The 18,988-nt window shown below is 42.9% G+C and overlaps 1 protein-coding gene and 1 long non-coding RNA gene across 5 annotated transcripts in view; both read left to right on the top strand.

Annotated features, from left to right (window-relative positions):
- The first annotated feature begins 2,766 nt into the window (after positions 1-2,766).
- On the top strand, positions 2,767-6,236 carry LOC147251835 (uncharacterized). Of its 2 annotated transcripts, XR_015118815.1 has the most exons (5): positions 2,767-3,135; positions 3,543-4,518; positions 4,646-4,725; positions 5,383-5,533; positions 5,683-6,236. It is a non-coding gene; the product is annotated as an uncharacterized LOC147251835 (long non-coding RNA). The 2 variants fall into 2 exon arrangements; XR_015118814.1 differs by having other exon boundaries at positions 3,543-4,725.
- A 4,203-nt stretch (positions 6,237-10,439) lies between these two features.
- Positions 10,440-18,988, top strand: part of stxbp5l (syntaxin binding protein 5L) — a 140,847-nt gene continuing 132,298 nt past the window's right edge. The window contains exons 1-5 of one of the 3 annotated variants that reach the window (XM_086219783.1): positions 10,440-10,672; positions 17,301-17,361; positions 17,629-17,684; positions 17,759-17,854; positions 18,292-18,932. In XM_086219783.1, coding sequence (XP_086075909.1) covers positions 18,765-18,932 — 168 coding nt within the window. In that variant the 5' untranslated portion in view covers positions 10,440-10,672; positions 17,301-17,361; positions 17,629-17,684; positions 17,759-17,854; positions 18,292-18,764. Of the gene's footprint in view, positions 10,673-17,300; positions 17,362-17,628; positions 17,685-17,758; positions 17,855-18,045; positions 18,933-18,988 lie in introns of those variants that run through there. The other 2 variants (XM_086219784.1, XM_086219785.1) reach the window with 2 other exon arrangements.

Genomic DNA, 18,988 nt, shown 5'->3' with positions numbered 1-18,988 from the left:
TATAAACACAGAATATGTCATGTCAGCGTTGTCATTTGTATCGATGAACCTGAAGGCACGTCGCTACACGGCGAAATTTCCCCTCTGCTTTTATGATTTATAAAACTTTAGCTGCAGCTTTACTTTTTGTGAGTCCCTCTCAGGTCACAGCCATCCTAAAGTGTTCCTTCTTGTTGTATTAGGCTGTTGTTTTTAGACAAAGCAGCTCTTAATGCTACACTAGCACCACGCAGCTAATGACTAGCTGGTGAACAGAGTGGGGCACTTGGCAGTTTACAGCCGCAAATTTCCCTCAGCAGGTGACACAATGAGAGCTGAGTGAACATCGGACCGACACCGGGCATAAAATACAACTTTGAATCCATGATAATGCTGCAGTTGCATCCCCAGCTGTTCCCGTCGTTGCTCCTGTGTCACAAGACACCACTGCTGTCGCCTAGCAACATTGACAGCTGCAGTTGACAATTGGGACACTGCCGGTAGAACTGGAGCTAGAAATAATAATTTCATTACTGTGGAGGCCAATCCAGTCAGGACTATTTTCCACAAATGGATTATTTACCTGCATCTTCAACAGATTTCTTTTTCCAGCTACTTTAGCTTTGTTGCAGCAGCAGTTCACACAAATCACACGTTAGTGTTCCAGTTCTCCTGAGGTAAGAGTGGACTTGGTCCATGAGCAGAATCGCGTCCCCAGATATCTACTTATGCACACGAAATCTACTGTATGTAATTTTTAAGGTTATTCTGAGTTCAAGGTCAAATCCTGCAGCTGCCCAAGTTGGCAGACCTGCCCTCAACCATGCAGACTCACATATTTTTTCTGACTCAGATCGTGGTCCTCCAGGAAAAGGCAGCAGTTGCAGGGATGTTTGGAAAGAGAGCCTTGTCACGCCACATTTTGCCTTCCAGTGCAGCCTTCCCAGGATACCTGAGGTGAGACTCACCATATCTATCTCGTATCTGCTGTACTCCAGTGGCCACACACATTCAGAACTACGACAGGTGAAAGGATTTTTAAAAAATTTCCCTTCTTAATCATTTGTGAATTTGTTATCCGTAGCAACGTGCTGAATTTTGATAATTTCACACTGAAAGTTCACTTATTTACAGACTGGTTTTGATTATCAGTCAGCCAAATATAAATAGTTCACAAAAAAACGTTGGCAAGCACTTCCAGGGCTGTAAGACGGTGTAGATACAAAACATCGTGAAAAAGAAAATTTAAAAAAAATAATTCACGACATCACATGTGCTCAGCAGCGGTGATGATGGCGGTGATTGTTGTGTTACCACAGCACCCAGTGGTAATGATATTGATTCTTTTGACAGTATCCCAAAAGTCCTTGCAGCCTGAAGAGAGCGGAAGGAAAGAATCAATGACCTCTGATGATGAAACAGCTGTATCTCTAATCTTTGCATGCTTTTGTTCATCATAACTGCTCCGCCCCCAGCAGGGGGACTCTGGAGACTTGATGTGAGTGGACTATTGACAGAAAGACCGATGGTAGAACCTTCCAGGACCTTCGATCATCCTTTTCTCTGTGGGAAGCAGGAACCACTGTTCACTTATTGTCATGTCTGATTAGCTTTAGACTGCTTCCACGCTCAGCTCCATTGTTATCTTCATCGAAAATAATGGTGCACTTATAGTGTCTAGCATTGAATTACTTTATAAGCCACTGCGCTGCAAGTCACTGCGCGCATTTCAGTCCCTTTTAGAGTTCATTTGCTGTTGCATTCGCGTTGCAGATGTATCACTACAGTGGGTCTCATCATGAGATGCCCTCTACGTCTATTTGTTGTTCTTTGTGACAGAGCTCCACAGGGATGATGTCATTTTGTAGGCATTGCATTGATTTGGATATTTACAGAAAATGAAGTCTGGCCAACAAATGTGAAGGATATTTTGTCCCAAGAAAAACCTTTGTCACAAAGGACTTTTATTATTTTGAAGGATAAACATATTTCTTAGTACAAAGCTAATGTTCAGCGACATGCAAACTTAAACCACGGACAGTTAATTCAACATCACCACAGCATTTAATGGCTGCATCACCTCTGTCGTCTCATTCAGCCACTTTTTAGCAAAAGGCCTTTTTAACACACATAAACTTCAGAAAGTACAAATGTGGCATTGAATTATGTGTTTTATGCACACAAAATGTTGAGACACATTAAGCTTGTCCCTTATTTCTCACATTTCATTAAAAACCCATTCAAGAACCCCGTCGACTTGGAGATGAGTCAACCAGACATCCAGTAAATCTAACTTATGTCCAGATTTCCGGAGGCCACTCTGTGGTGTGCTTCCTGTGACTGGCAATTATCCAGGTTTGCGGAGACCTTCACATTATAAGAGGTACACGATATATGTCAGGAGCAACTATCAGGCTTTGCTTCATGTCTGCAAGACTAAATTGAGGGCTACGAAAAGTATAAACAATAAATTTATGCATGAGGACATTGACAGAGTCATGGTGTCCTGAGGTTTTGGTGCGAGGAGAAATAAAAAGCCGATGCGTATCTCGTTTCCATGCCAGCAGACCTTTTAATTCGGCATGTGTTGTCAGCCTGTGTTGACGTGACCAGACATCCCTATTCAGTCTGGAGAGTTTGAATTTTAAAACGTTAGAACAAAAAAAAGGGGGACAGTATTTGTTCAGATGTATTACACTGAATTCATGTGCCACGATTTTAAAAAATTGCTACCAATGCAGCATCATGGCTCAGCAGGTTAAATCGTGACAGAGTGGAAGCTTTAGGACGAACAGACTACTCACTAAAAAGTGACCAACATTTAAAATGAAAAAATCAGACTAGTAATATGACTCCCTGGGTTGTTTTCTGCTTAATTTGTAACTGAACTGTATCGTATATTGTGTAAGTGGCACCTCCATGTTATTGCTCCACCTTAGCTACAGATCTAACCTGGAGGAGCACCTGACAATCTGTCAGGGATGACGATGGTGCAGCCTGGTGAGTTTCATTACCCCTGATGGGGATCAGGTGTGCACAAGCTTCAACAAGCCTCTGGTTACAGGAGCTCAACATTTACTGCCTTCAAATGGAACGGAGCACATGCTTACGACATGGGAAGTTCTGTATGGGAGGCGAACGTCCACTCCCAAGGCTGTGAGTACCACAAGTGGGTGTTCATGTGGACTCGCCTCATAAAGATGATAAACACGTCTCTATTGGAAGGCAGACATTGTCTCACTGCAGGAATCATGAAAGCATCCCCCTGTGTTTCCTCCACCTCTTCGCTCATTTGTTTGACCTGCCAGACAAAGTCATTTTCTCTGAGTTGTCTTCTTTTTATCTTTGGCTTTTCTTCTCTACTTAGCTGTTTATCAGTAGTGTTGCATGGTATTGTTCCCAGTCCACTCACCAAATTATTGGTTTGGACCTGTTATTTTAATGTTTCCTAAGACTATTTAACAAAAAGCTTTACACTCTTGAAGTAGCTATCATTACTAGGCTCATTTATCTTACATGATCATGAATATATTGTTTATTGTGTCCCGCCGCACAAAACCCAGGTCCACTCCTGCAGTATACAGTATGGGCCCGTACGGACATGGAATCCCAGACACGTAGAGCTCGGAGCAGCACAGCACCTGCTGACAGACAGCTATGCAGAGTGGCAAAGCCTGAAAAATATGTGAATATTGAGGTTCCACCATCCACCATCAATCTCAGCCTTGCAGAAGATCAACCTACAAACCAAGTTCATCCAGGGAGGTAGAGGGAAGGGTTTTATTCAGACTAATTACAGCAAAACTAGTGGAATGAGACAGATTTTGGAGCTCTAGAGGTACGTTTTATGAAGCAGACCTGATCAGACTTGGTTTAGAATGTGTGCTCCCTGGCACTTCCATTCCCCACAAACACATACATTTCCAGCTCTTCTATTTCCAAGAGTTGCAGTATCAGTACAGCAGGTCACCATCCCGCTATTCTCTGGCTCTGCAAACCTTTCCCAAGTGCATGGAAACTGCACTAGAGCCATTAGTGGTGAAGGGATCAGGATTGTGTTCTACTTGGTTGGCCTGATGCTTACAACCACCTTTCATGAGAAAATTGCACTCAGTGGAAGTGGAACAACATTGGCCAATGCTGGTTTTTGTTTTTTTGCTGTAAACTGGCAAAAATAGCTCTTTGCCCTTCACCTAGATGTTTATCTGGGTGAAGAATTGAACTCCATCCCCACAAGAGTGTATTATCATCAGCTAGGCTGGATACAACAACCGACCGGCTCCCATGCATCACGGTACAGATGACAGCCCTGCCGCTGATGCGCCTGATGTCTGCAAACCACGTGATTGTCCTCCTGGGGCCTCCCCCGCTTGAGAGGTGTTTCTGCTGTCTGAGCCTCCATCAGTTCAACACAGGAGATGATGGCCACCGCTCCTTCTCTGCAGGCAGACCTCATCAGGGTTCTCCTCGAGAGTGTGACGTCAGCGACACTTTGGTGTACACTCAAGCTGGGATGTGCAAATCTCACGTGGTGGGAGGGTAATGGAAGATTGCTCAGCCCAGCTGTTCACTCATTACAGACGGCTCAGTTAAAAACATCACCTGTCTCTCTTACTGGGTTGAGCTAAGATGATGAAGGTCCCTTCTATATGATTCATCAACCCAGAACCCCCTGTGCGCCATAGATGGTGGCCTGGTCATTCCAGAAGAGACCACTGCCAACTGGATGGAGATGTTTCATCCTAGGTAAAGCTGATCAAGGTGTTTGAATTCAGCCTGTGACCCTGTCCTCAACCATGCCAGCAAAATGCCCTTCACAGCATTACAGAGCCACAAAATCCCATTAGTGTAGAGCAGTGTGTCACCTCCCCCTGCCTACAGAGGCTCCCAACCTCTGGTTTCCACTGGCTTATTTAGCTTAGCTGCTGGCTAAGTTAGTCAAAGGCCCAGAATGTTTTCTGATGATGACTCATCACTTTATTCTGATGAATAGAATTTAAATATGGTGCACAGCTCGTGGCAGTTGCATGAGCTGCTCTTTGTCGCTAAAAATGTACTTCACACCCACAATACAACTGTCCCCTGGGGCAAGACTGGGGTCCCACCCCCCCCCGCTCATGACAAGTGGGTCCACACTTTTTGAAGTCCTGCACCTCTGGCACATTCAACCAAAGCCCCTCTACCTCCATTATAGGTGCCAGCACCACAGGAGGCTAGGCTAGCACTGCAAACATTAATGCTATTAGTGCTAACTGTGTCAGACATGCTACCAGAATCCCGAGAGACTCCTGTGAGCATGGGGTGAGGTTGTTTCAGCCATTTATCCAAATTTGAGCAACAAACCAGTGTGGGCAGATCCACAGAAGACCTGCAATGCTTCTGACTGGTACTTTTCCTCTTTAGGTGACTGAAAGGAGGTGGATCAGGAGCAGGTCTTTGCTGAATGCAGGTGGTAAAAACTCAAAGCACTCTTTATTTTCAAGTAAGGATTATGAGATGGTACTTTTTTTTTTTTTTTTAACATTACCCCTGATGTACTTGTGGCCACCCCCAGGTATATATATTTTTTGTTTCTTTCATGAAATTCAGAAAAATGTAAGAGCAAAGTTTATTCTGTACATTTTTACTGAATAATGTCTCTCATTTGACTTTCCCTTTTCATCGCCTGATGCCATGCTGCCTTCACACCTCGTCCTCCTCCAGGCCTCATGGGAAACATCCCATGAGCCTGTTGTGCTGACGTCGCTTACCCATCATGCCAACACTTGTCCAACAAAGGGACTTGTTTCTATGCCACCAAGCAAAAGCCTAATCTGTCTACTGGCCAAATTAAACTTTCAGGCCCCCCAGGAAACCGCCTATTCATTAATGTGTGACTCATTCATCTCCGTCTCGTGTTCACATCCACCCGTTGCTGCAAACTGTTTGTCTCAGTCCATTAACAAAACGTACTGGAGCACGATTTGATGATCTTTACTTGACTTAATAGCAAAATCAGCCACTAATCAAAACATCCATCTAAAGGAGGAGTGATGACATGAGTCATGTTTTGCGCTCCAGACACTTGCTGTTTTACTCGGAGTCTAATCATGCAGCTCTAACATCAAGGTGATAGCTTGTCTATTTCTTTCATCAAATTTCTTTATTCCGGACGAGTTGGAAAGATTTTTGTAAAGTACTGATCTTCCTGGTCACACCAACCTCAAGATTAAATTTCTTCTAAACTTGTTTATTATTATTATGAAGGCACATCCTGATTCAGGGCGTAAGTGGAAAAGAGTGATTTCACAAAGCTTCTCACTCTTACAAATGTTGACAGACAAGCACTGGTAAGATGCTTACTCAATATTTGCCTTTGGGCAAGGATAAAATACAAATGATTCAACCTCTAATCAGAAATACAAGTTGGAAAAAAATGAGATCAGAAGAAAGTATTGCTTTCATATAAAACAAAGTTCATATGATGTGCCAGTACTGCAGTAAGGCTGAGCAATTATTCTAATTTTATTTTCAATTACAATTTTGGCTCCAAACAATTATGAAAATGAAGGGAAGATGATGAAAAGATAATCAAAATGAAGCAATTATTGTGTTGCATTCAATGATGCTCTCCATTTGTCATGGGTTATAAATCTAGCGCTCCCCCTTTCCTTCACACCAGTGAGCCATCCTCCTTCCCTGAAAACCTACTGCCGGGTCTGTCACAGTGCCACTTCTTCTCTTTGTTTCAGTGTATTTTACTGTTCAAAGAAATCCACAAATGGATCTTTCCAAATTTAGTGATAATCTCAATGCTGACCTTAATACTTTTCGCCATAACCCAGTTCCAGAGGCAAGTTTTGTTTTTGCTTTTTTCTCTCTTTTTCGGATGTTGCAATTCTTGTTCTGTTTGTTGTTTTTGTCTTTGTTAATTCCCACATTCATGGACAGATCAGCCTACCCTCTGTACTGTATGTGGTTCTAAATTATTTAGTATTGTTCTCAAACAGCGCCTCATGATATGTTCATTTTCTTTTAAAGAAAAAAAGTCACTAAACATTTTCAATTCCCAGGAGACGCCACGTGGGCGGTGCTTTGTCTGATGACACTTCCGGTAAAGTTGGTCTTTTGTATTTGATTTAAAACTGGAAGTGACTACCATTGCAACCTCAAAACTCTTAGGTTCCTCTCATAATAAACATTTTCAAATTGTTCTATTTTACAGAGGAAGGCACCACAGTCAAGTACCTCAAAATGGTAAAGTGCAGTACTTGTATAACATTAGAGCAACCTTAATGATCTGTTGTGTAAAATAGTGTGTGTGCATAAGTGTGTGTGTGTGTGTGTGTGTGTGTGTCAACAGCCATTGAGAATGTCCTCGAAATAGCATCACACATAAACAAGACCCTGGAGTTGCAGTGAGCATCAACACTGGCACGTTAATGGCACTTTGAGTGGTTAACATTCAGTGGAAGACGGGAAGGTCCATTGCTCCTCCACCAGCCATTACTAAACCATCACCACATGCAACAAGTCACCGCTCTACCTGCCTTCATCTCTTCAGGTGATATTTTAATTGGGCTGCAGCAGAAAGAAGAGCAATCGAATAGAAAAAGCAAAGCTGGAGCAGCATTCAGGTGCAGCTGGAGATCCGTTCAAAAGTTTGTCTGGCTTTGTTTACTGTAAATTCATGAAAACTCACCGAGAGACTTTTTAGCCCTCAGACACTCATCATGCTGTTAACTTTAATTATGCCTGCAATATGTTTGTACTATATTTGAATAGGAATTCTCCAAAAATTGACCAGTTCTTCCTTGGTCCATGTCCCATCCTCCCACCAATTTTCCAGAACATTGGTTGGATAGGTTTTGTGTAATCCTGCCGTCGGACAGACAAACGGCACCAAAAACATATTTTCTGGAGGACAAACTTTTCCTGAGCACATGGAATCTCCCTTACTGACTTTGATAGACTACTTTAAAATAAGAGAGGAAATATAAATGTGGCCACAAAGCAACCTAATGAATAGTTGTCCCTGAGTATCTACTTGAACACGATGTCCAGTATTTGCTCTAACACACTGTTTGTTTGTCTGAACTCTTTACCCCGAATCTGGCTCAGTGAGGGAGAGATGGAATAAAAATATCATTAAGTGTTTGAATGTCCTTTCATAAATCTTGATACTCAAGTAAATGCCATCGGGTTCCTGGACTCATGATTCCCACCATCACATCATCACTAAAGGTTTTTGCTCGCTTGAGGGCGGTGACTAAATCTGCACTTGCCTCTCAGCAGACACATACCATCTGCACTCTGCGTGGATCCTACGAGTTCTATCAAACAAGCTTTTTACTGCGTCGAAATGAGATATCGTTTCATTAAGGCATAGAAAGGAAGCAACAATTTCTGGTTTTCTTCCTTTAGTCAATAATGAATCCTGGAAACCAGACTTTTACCAGCTCATTGGTATGGAAATGAAAATTCCCCGAGGGATCCTCCTCCTCTTCCTCCTCCTCCTCTTCCTCCTCCTCCTCTCCTGCCCTCACTTCCACCAGCTTGACTCAATTACCAGTAGTCCTACAGACAGGAATTAATTCTTAATTGGAAATTGATTTGAGAATAACTTTTGGTAGCTTCAACTTGTTTCTCCGTTCCATGGGCACTTTCATCAGTCTTCCAGCAGGTATTAATTGGTGTGGATGTGACTTAAAAGATGGTGGGTGGTCTGACTCGGTGTTAATCAGCTCATTTGTGGGGATTGTAGGGGGCGTTGATATGGAGGACCCAAACTACTAGAATAAAAAAAAAGAATAGTAAATCAATGAGCCAGCGTGCCATTAAATGCACCAAAAACGAAAGAGTAATTCAAAAAAGTTATGTTTTAAAAGTATTTACTTTTCCCTTTGAATGTAATCTCCTCTCCTTATGCAGATAGATTTATGTATCCGTTATTTTCCCTTCCCTAAATAAATTAAAGCAATGAAAACGTTGATTTAAAACTAATAACTGAAACGGTGAATGAAATGTGAAGATTAAAAGGGGAAAATGCATGGATGGGAAAAAAAAAAGATTAAATGAAGAAGTAATAAATTGTTTATAAAAGTAAATAAATAAAGAAGCAAATAAAACAGAAATGAATTCAATATATTTCATTTTGCTGCATTTAATCTGTTCAGATGAGTTATTGATGTATTTTATCATCAATTTTTGATTTTTGAAGTGTTAGTCCTTGGTAGCTTCATTTACGGTGTGTGGGTGATTAAGAAAATTAAAGCTGAAATATATTTGTGGAGGAATGGGAGTTTTGATTTGTTTCATCGAGGTTAATCCAGACTCTAAATTGACCGTAGGTGTGGCTGTGAGTGTGAATGGTTGTCTGTCTCTATGTGTTGGCCCTGCCATGGACAGGCAATCTGCCAGCAGCTTCTTCAGGCGAGAGGCAGGGTTCCCCCTGGACAGGTCGCCAGTCCATCACAGGGCCAACACAGAGAGACAGACAACCATTCACACTCACAGCCACACCTACGGTCAATTTAGAGTATCAATCAGCCTCGTCCCCTCTTGATGTCTTTGGACTGTGGGAGGAAGCTGGAGTACCAGAGAGAACCCACACAGGAACAGGGAGAACATGGAGACTCCACACAGAAAGATCCCGTGCTCCAGCCAGGGCTCGAACCCGGAACCTTCTTGTTGTGAGGCGACAGTGCTGACCCCCCAGAACACAATAATCTTGATATTTGATTATTTTCCTGACTTCTGAAGTCTTTCTCCTTCCACTGTGCCATACATGTTTGTTCAATTTAGTGCGTAATAATCCAAATATGAATTGTATATGCCAAACGCTTTATGGGGTTATAAATATGATAAACAACCACACAGTGTGAGAGGTAATTTGACTTGAGCACCACCCGGAAAACATGAAAATGCTGCATACTGGTGAAGACATGAATCATTGAAAGCCTCAGCCTGTGATCCAAATGTAAACCAAAGGTCAGCCCTGCCCACCATCAAAAATTGAAAAGACAGGAGTGGAACGTCTGTCACTCCCAAACTGATTGACGGGCCTGTTGATACAGGGGTAATTAGGTCAGGTATATAACACGTATTAATATATACAATAACTACTTTCACCATATGAAACTGCATTACAGGATCAAACTCAGATCATTTGTCCTCTGAAAATAGGCAGCTTAAGAAGTGGAATGCAGCTGCCCGAAAACACAAAGACTTGTGCTTCTTCATGCGTAGTTTGTTTGCTCTGGTGTGAATCAGGTGATTCGTCCGTCCACTAGAAGGATTTCCCTCTTGGTAAGGTTTGATTTCAAAAAGAGAAAAATCCAAACAAACCACAGGAGGTGGCAGTAATGCACCTCCTGCATCAGCTGACAACTGCCAATAAACCCAAAAGAAGAAAAAGGCGACTGGTGTTTATTGGTCAGATGTGTGTGGGGGCGGAGTAAATACAGGAAGAAGGTCCAGTGTTCAGACAAGCGCATTCATTTACTTCTGTTTAGCATATATTGTCCCTTTACTCTCCCGTGTAAACTGTTTAAGTCCGGATGTTGTGAAAACGTCCCACAGCGCAGAGAAACACCTGAAGGGGACGGCTGATGGAGGGCTCGGGGGAGCTGGAGTTGGATCACCTCACTGCAAACAAGCTGAACTCCTCTTCAACCAAGACCTAAAGTAAAGTCAGCTTTTGGAGAGCACCTTGGTGAGTGCGTTTGCCATGTTGAGATGTGTGCTGCTGTGCTACCTTCCCAGATGAACCACACTGGGATGGCCTCGATGTCAACTGAACAAGGTGGAGGTGTTAACCCCCCCGAGCAGAGAAATCAGTGACTGGGGCCTGCATTTTTGCACCGTGGTGCAAGATAGCATTTTAGTATGCTAACATTTGCTAATGCCTCTGAAACTTGGAAGTACTTGTGGTGGAAACATTATGAAGATGGAAACGCTGTTTGTCCCGAGAGGCTTGAAGCTCTTGTGAGACGAGAAATAACACTTAAACAAACCGTTGCTGAGTCCGAGCAGTCCTTTAATACTGCAAGAGAGAAATTTGTTCAACGCACAACACGCATGTGCTGAAGAAGAACCCACAGAGTACAGAGTCACTTGAACCTTCATACAATCTTGTTGCTGGCCGTTCTGGGAGCAGGAAGAAAGCCGTCATCCGAAAAAATAGAAGTTGAGCTCCTGTCAGCTTTTAACCTGCCAGAGGTGAATCTTGCAAGAACTCTCCTCAATGCAAAAACAGATCTAATATGAGCCGTTTTCCAGACGTACGACTGTCTCGACCTTAAGGCTGCTAAACCACAGGGTTCAAACAGAGTACAAATATAAGAAAAACACAACGTGATACTAAAATGTTCTGTCACATACTTAGGAAATGCCGACTTAGTATGCATGAGTTGGTGTGCGAAACTCAGAATTTGTCAGTGAATTTCTGTTCCAACACTCATCCCTGGTAGGTTGAAAGGTTGTGACTGGAAGAATTCATTGGCTGGTGCATGCAGCTGAAAGGGTTTTTTTACTCCACAGAGTGATGGGCCTGGGCTCCTGCTCTCCTGCTCTCCTGCTCTCTGCTCTCCTGCGTGGCTACACTGCCTCATTATTGCTGTGTGAAGCTCCGGAGGGAGACAGTCACGTTCTGTAATTCCGAGGTCTGTGAGGCGCAGCCCTCAGGTACAACTCCCGTGTGCTACAACACCTCCTGAGGGACGAAGTGGTCTCGGGAGACAGGATGGACCGACATTAGCTTATCCAGGACATTACAAATTATCCCCTTTAAGAATCTCTTGGTAATTCATCATGTAAGGACCTGAAGGATTATGAAGCCCCGACACTCAACAGCTTGGCCTTCATCAAGAGTCAATTTAACACTCTACTTGTACTTTAACGTGTGCGCGCAAATTTTTCCCCAGCTTGAATTATCTGGATTTGAAATTAAGACAAGCTGAGCAAATCAATGCGAGCTGAAGCTGTGTGACAGACAGATCGACCTGATGGAAGCATGGGTGAAACCTGCCCTTTTTTTTTTTTTTTTTTTTTTTACCTCAACTGATTGTTCTAAAATGATTTTAAAATAGAAAACCTCCCGCACATGTGAACAGGGGATTGATTTCAAGTACAGTGCAGAACGTGAATTCCCTCCCCGGCTTCATGCAGATCCACAGTATCATCAGCGGTCCGCCGTATTCCTCACTTAAATGCCATCAAAGTGCCGTGAGGTATTTTTTTTGCGTCACGTTGGTTTCGTTCTTTAATCTTTCCTCCTCCTGCAGGACTTTGCATGACACTGGCATCATTTCTGCGACCAAGTTTTTTTTTTTTTTTTTTTTTAAGAATAACAAATGCGTGATTTTACAACATTCATCAGCCTCAAGATGTTTTTGTCTCTGACCTTTTCCTCTCCACCTTTTTCTGCCCTTTATTATACATTTAATTTAAATGCTTTTGTGATTTAATTTGTTTACTTCCTGCCTGACCTTTGACATTCCATGGACGGGTTCCACTCAAAGCGGGTCTGCACCTGTCTCACAGACTATTGACAATTTGTGACAATCAGATGGGTTGTTCAAACCTCAAGTGGGTCACAGCTGGCAGGTCACATTTTTCCTGTGTTTTTCCCCTCACATGGCTGGTGGTGGTGGCCTCACGGCACTCTAGGTGGGCCGGTCCATCTGGCGTTGGCTAGAATTGTCAGCTTGCCAGCCCTAGCTTGGCCTTGAGTAACATCCATCTCCCACATTAGATGTATTCCTGTTTTTGGTTGTGCTTTCTTTTTTTTTTTCCTCCCCTCACAAATGAAGCTTTGAGCTACAGATGATCTCTAACCATAAATTAGCAGGCATCATAATTACCATGTAGCAGTCAAAGCAAAGCCTCTGTGTGTGCTGAACCCCATTGTCTTTAGACTCAACACAAAATCAAGCTCGGCTTTCTTTTTGTCTCCTCCTCCCCTGCTGGAGGTGTTGAGAGCAAACACGCAGACGCGTCTCTCTGTGACACGAAAGATTAAGCTGTAATGGTGGAAAAGCTTCGGAGGGCAGTTTTATTGACGGCTCTGAACATCCTATTGGAAAATCCGGCCTGGCGTTGTGTTTTAAATAAATGATTCGGCGACGTGTCTAATGGCGGTGGGGCTTGTGTTGTCACCTCCTCCAGTCTACATCTCCGTCGTCATGTCAGACGTTCTCTTGACATGACGGTAGAGAACGTGACATCATGTAGCAGGTCATATCAGAAACAAAGTCAGTGTTCACCAGCTCAGCGTGTTTAACATCTCAAGCAGTTTTCAACCGCAATTCTTTTTTTCAGGTTAATTGAATAATCTCAGAATTGTTCGGGGAATTTCCTGTGTGATGTGATTATTGCATTTCTTCCAGTATGGAAGACCGAAACTGCCAAAATCAAACCTAGAGGAATATGACCCAAGGAATAAGATAGCACTCCATTAAATGGGCTAAAAAAAATATTTCAAATGTAGGCAATGACTGAACAATTAAGAACAACAGAATTTCATGAGTCTGTTTTAACTCAACATGTATTTTATGGCTTAATATTATTTAATTTTCTTACTTTTCTTCAGTTTCTTGTGTTTTTATTTTCTGCATATGCACTAAGTCCCCCTGTTTACTAACTTAATAAACATTTGACCTATTTGTTTTATATCTATATATTTATCTATATATACTTTTTTACTACTTTTTACTTTTTTTTCTTTGAGGGGAATGATTGAATGAATGAAATACATCAAAAATATTCGGGTCACTCAATAAAAAAAAAAAATCATAAATAAATTGACCTAATCTATACGATAGAGAATCATATTGAAATAGACAAAGAACTTCATGCTACATTTGGTGAATTCATCTTTAAAAGAAATAATGAATCATTTATTTTTCATATTTTTGGTGCATTTGATGACATGTTAAAATATTTATTGGCTCTGTCATTCATTTTTTTTTATGTTGGCAGTATTGGTCCTCCATATTCTAGCATTGCTTGTTATTGTTCTAAAATGTAAAAAGCCCTCAGGAGTTTGACGGCAAAATATATACTTATCATTGATCAATGAAAGATAATTGATATCTGATCTATGATTGATTTGCCAGATGTTGCCCTTTTGTCAGTCTGAAGTGGCTCCAGTGTTGTGACGTGTATGCATATTACCAGGATATTCTCGATGATATCTCTATGCTCTTTAACTTCTGTGACAGGTAGGACTCAGGTCAGCATTCAGAGGGAGACCCAAGTGCTGCGAGAGAATCGTAGCGCTGCTACGCATCAGCACCGGTTCTTTAGACACTGACGTCTCATCAGCACTCCAGAGAGCTCTGATGACACAAGCCACAACGTGTGGGCCTTTTATCTTCCTTAGATTAGAGAATAGGAGCGACTGACCACGTGTGCTGTGCTCTGACTTGATAACGTCAAGTATTGCCAGAGGGTAGAGGCTGGTGATGTAAGCGCTTATATAATACCACTGGTCCTGAACGTTAAAATTAGGTAATTACGGTTCAGGAATTCTTTTTTTGTTTTGCTTTTGTTTTTATTGGAGTACTTTGTAATGATTTGTTCTTTCATGGTACTTTACTTTGTCCTTTGAGCTCATCAGTGCTGATGTTCGACTGTATTGTGTGGCCTGCTGGCTCCGGCCATCTCGTTGTCACCTCACACGCTTTCATTACGTTGAGAATAGTGTCTTTGTTTGTTGGGGACTTACGGTAGAGAAAAATATAGTCTCTGTCTAATATGCGAGTTTCTTTGAATATTGTTGATTGCCATGATCCCGTCAGGTCATTGAGCCTCCATATCTGTGAGATCCATTTTATATTCCTAAATGTGAAGCGTAAAATGTGGAATCCTCTTTTTGTACCTTTTTTTTTTTTTTTTTTACAGAGAAGCTGAGTTATTTGAACATCCTGTGCCTCACACAATAGAGAAGCTGTGAAAACTCTTACATCTGTGCTCAAATGTAACCTTCATTCACATGTAGATAGATGTGTCCTTTTTTTTTTTTTTTTACCTCCCCCAAGGAATATTTGGTGGGGGAGGTTTGTCTGCCAGTTAGAGGGATTATGTGAAAACTATGAAGCTGATTTTCGCCAGACTTGGTGGAGGTGTGCAAAATGAACCATAGAAGAACCGATGACATTTTGGGTTAGATTAATTTAACAGATGGGGAAAATATTCTTTTATTCTTACGTTGGATTTGGTCTTTGAGGTCTTTCCTCTCAGAGTGCCTGGAAGACATCTCATTGACCAGGACCTCTCCTATTACTGTACTCCACTTTCGCTGAATTCTGTTTGTTGTAAAAGACAACAATGGGAGTTCCTGATTGGGTTTTTTTTTTATATACTTTATTTTTTTTAATCATTATGTTGATATATCCTGCCTATCTCAGCTGCCACAACCTTGCTGGCAAAGGCAGTGCCACTCATCAATAATTCAACTTTCATAATCACTAATGTAATGAAGTCGGGATGGAAAAAAAGGGACTACAATTCTCTACTAAGTGAGCTTCATAATGTTTTTAGATGATGAGAAACTGTTGGCTCCCTGGAAGGTAGAAAACCAGTCCCGTCATTTCACAGTGAGATGGTTTGTGGTGATGCATGTTTGCTTTGTAGTTAATGGAACCTCCAAACCACCAGTACGGTTTTTAAATGCACTTCATAAGGATTTGTTAAAGAGACACAAATTGGCTCAAACCATGCAGCTTCTTACTCTCCTGGTTGTTTTTGTATAAAGTGCTCATTCTCACACACACACACACACACACACACACACTGATGGTGGGAGCTGCCATGCAAGGATGAGGAGCATCAGGAGCAATTAGGGGTTCAGTATCAAGGACACCAGGAGAAGTGAAGATTGAGCCAGCAACCATTCAGTTACCAGACAGCCACTCTGCCTTTGAGCCGTGCTGCTGACTGTGTTCTATCAAAATCATCCATTCATCTTCTACCGCTTTTCCTGTTAAGGGTTGCGGGGGGCTGGAGCCAGCTGACACCCTGGACAGGTCGCCAGTCCATCACAGGGCCAACACATATAGACAGACAACCACTGGCTCTCACAGCCACACCTACGGTCAATTTAGAGTCTCAATCAGCCGCGCCTCTTGACGTCTTTGGACTGTGGGAGGAAGCAGGAGTACCAGAGAGCACAGGGAGAACATGCAGACTACACACAGAAAGATGCTCCAGCCGGGGCTCGAACCCACAACCTTCTTACTGTGAGGCAACGGTGCGAACTCCTGCACCACCATGCTGCCCCTATCAAAATGAAATTAACGTTCATGTCGCCTCTGTTCAAACATGTCAAACACAAGCTTGTCGCTGTAAAACATGTTGTATGATGCAAGACAGAATATAAATGACTGCAGATACACGGATAAACTAAATCATATGAAAACATGCACCATTTCAGTGAAATACTAATGATTGCAAATGTGCTTGAACAAGCCTGCAGCCCTCTGGGTGTTCGTAGGGAGGCTGTTCTTCATTCGGGAGGTTTTTAGACGAGACCTTGGAGCAGCAGTGCTCTCACAGCCGAAATATCTTACAGAAGTAGGCAGCAGAGCCGTGTTGCATTCACATCGGCTGACCATGCAATACCTTGTCAGTTCACAATAAAATATTAAAATCCAGTGAAGCGAGCCTGGAAAGGTAATCAATGGCAAAGAATACACGTCATTCCTTGAACCTTTTCTTCACACTGCTACAGTCCAGCTGCAGGATGTTGGGATGGGAAAGAGTCTGTTTTCGCAGACGTTCAGCTCCATCCACCTCTGTTGTAAGATGAAAAACCTTTTTTTTTTTTTTTTTATAAATGTGTCAAATGTCTTGTGAAAATCTTATCTCTCTTAAAACGATAAAGTACTCAGACTTCCATGAAGGCAACCTTTCAGCCACTGTCACTGCGGTGCTGCTGGCCCTGATTAAACTGCGAGCAGTGACGAGCAGACCCTCGCACCCCTGAGCACGCGGCAGAGTTCTGTAAAGTGAGATGGAAATGAAACCTGATCATATTTGGATTTTGCATGACGGAGCAGACTCTCGGAGCATACATCACTTCCTGAGTCCACTGCTACTGCACACACTATTTTGTGCATATTGTGTTGATGTGTATCTTGAGGCGCCAACACCGAATGATTTTGCCGTCGATTAAATGTCATTGATGGCATCATGCTTACTTCCTGTAACCACTAGGTGGCACTATCACTTAAATTCAGCTTTAGACACCATGTCTGGACCTTCATCAAAAAAGTGACCTTTCGAAAACATCTGAACACGTGGAACAAAAAAAAACCCATGTCATTTCTTGTTGCCACCAGGTGGCGCTATGACTGAACTGCCCCAACATTAGATGGATCCTTCCGTGATGCACCGGGTTTGGTGAGTATAAGCCTGATGGTTTCCGCTCTTACTTTGGCAGACAAATACCACTGACAACACAAGAGCATCTCAAGGGCCTTGTTTTTAAAACAATACTATATCTTTTTTAAAGGATGTTAAAAAAGGACATGTTGCTGTATTGCACAGCAGATTATTTGACTTACCTTAAGCAAAAAAAAAAAAAAGGGAAAATGTCAATTTTTATCATGAAAAATCACTTTAAATGCCATCTCACCTACATGAATTTATGTATTTTTGTGTATTTAGAAAATGCAGGGATTTGTGAAGCAGCTCTCGACGGGGGCGAGACCGAGTCCATATCCGTGAGTGTGTTGTTGAGAAGGGCTAGTTGTAATTTTCTTCGTCGGTTGATGTAAGCATGTTTATTCTGGCGTAGATGGAGACATGCTGGGAAAATAACAGCCACAAATGGAGCCACTTAACAAAAACCCACAAGACAGCACAACACTCTTCACTGCGGCTTCACCGTGAGGTTGTTTTATTTGATGCATCGCTCCATGTGGAAGATGAATGATGTGAACTGCTCCTTTATTGCCCATCACACGCAATCGCTGTGGAGAAGGACGGAGGGAGGGAGGGAGGGAGGGAGGGGCGGGGAGGAGGGAGATTGAGAGAGAGAGAGAGCGAGAGAGAGAGAGAGAGGTGGAGGAGGAGTCGGGTCTGGCTGGTTGGGGTTTTTCAGCACCACGGACAGCTCCCGTCTCTGGACTGCAGGGAGGCGATGCTGAATCACATCCATCCACACATCAACCTCCAGCTCTCCCCTCATCTTCTTCTTCTTCCTCATCATCATTCTCTTCTTCTCCTCCTCCTCCCCCTCCTCCTCCTCCTCCTCCTGGATGTGCGTGTTGTCTCGTGGACTCCAGTCGTGTGACTGCATTGTCTCCGCGTCTCCTCTTCCTGTTACAGGCATCCACAGCAGTCAGAGTGAGGAGTGGATTGACCTGCGCTCAAGTTCTTCTGATCTGTCTGCTTCAACAGCCCGATGATGTTGACAAGTGGGCTTTTCCTCCAAACCCTGGAGGGGATCTTACTTTAGGAAGAACATGAAGTTGAGCATCGGCGCAGCAGATATGAGATAGACGACCTGCATCTGCAACATTGGCTGGAATCCTCACACCAGAGTGGCTCAGACGCATTTTTTTTTTTTTTTTGTGAGCAACAGCCAGAGGGCAAGATGAGGTGCCTCTGTGACTTTTTAAATTGCACTTAAAGAGAGAAGAGAGAGCTTGTTCATCCTGCTGCAGGAATATAGATCTTTTTCTTTCTTGAGCTTTGTTCTTGGGGATCTTGAAAGAGCTTCGAGAGAGTGGCCCCTTTTTCTTGAGTCCCGGTTCTTGAAATAGACACAAAAGAAGAGGAGGAAAAAACCCGACTGTAAAATGAAGAAGTTTCGCAAGGTGTTGGACGGTTTAACCACCTCCTCTCCGGGGGGGACTATCGGATCCCCGTCGTGTGGTAGCGCCGCCGGGACTCCCACCGCGGCGCCAACTCCCAAAGAAATCGACGTCCAAGAGACGCTGGTGTCAGAAAACTTTCAGCTGTGTAAGGTAGGTAGAGGAGACGGGTTATTCAGTTACAGCCCGCCAGTCTGTCTACGAGGACT

This window comes from Aulostomus chinensis, chromosome 12, assembly GCF_037954235.1.
Source record: "Aulostomus chinensis isolate RoL2024-O1b breed Wild chromosome 12, RoL_Achi_v1.0, whole genome shotgun sequence".
In the NCBI taxonomy this organism is placed as follows: domain Eukaryota; kingdom Metazoa; phylum Chordata; class Actinopteri; order Syngnathiformes; family Aulostomidae; genus Aulostomus; species Aulostomus chinensis.
This window is presented reverse-complemented; position numbering and strand designations above follow the sequence as displayed.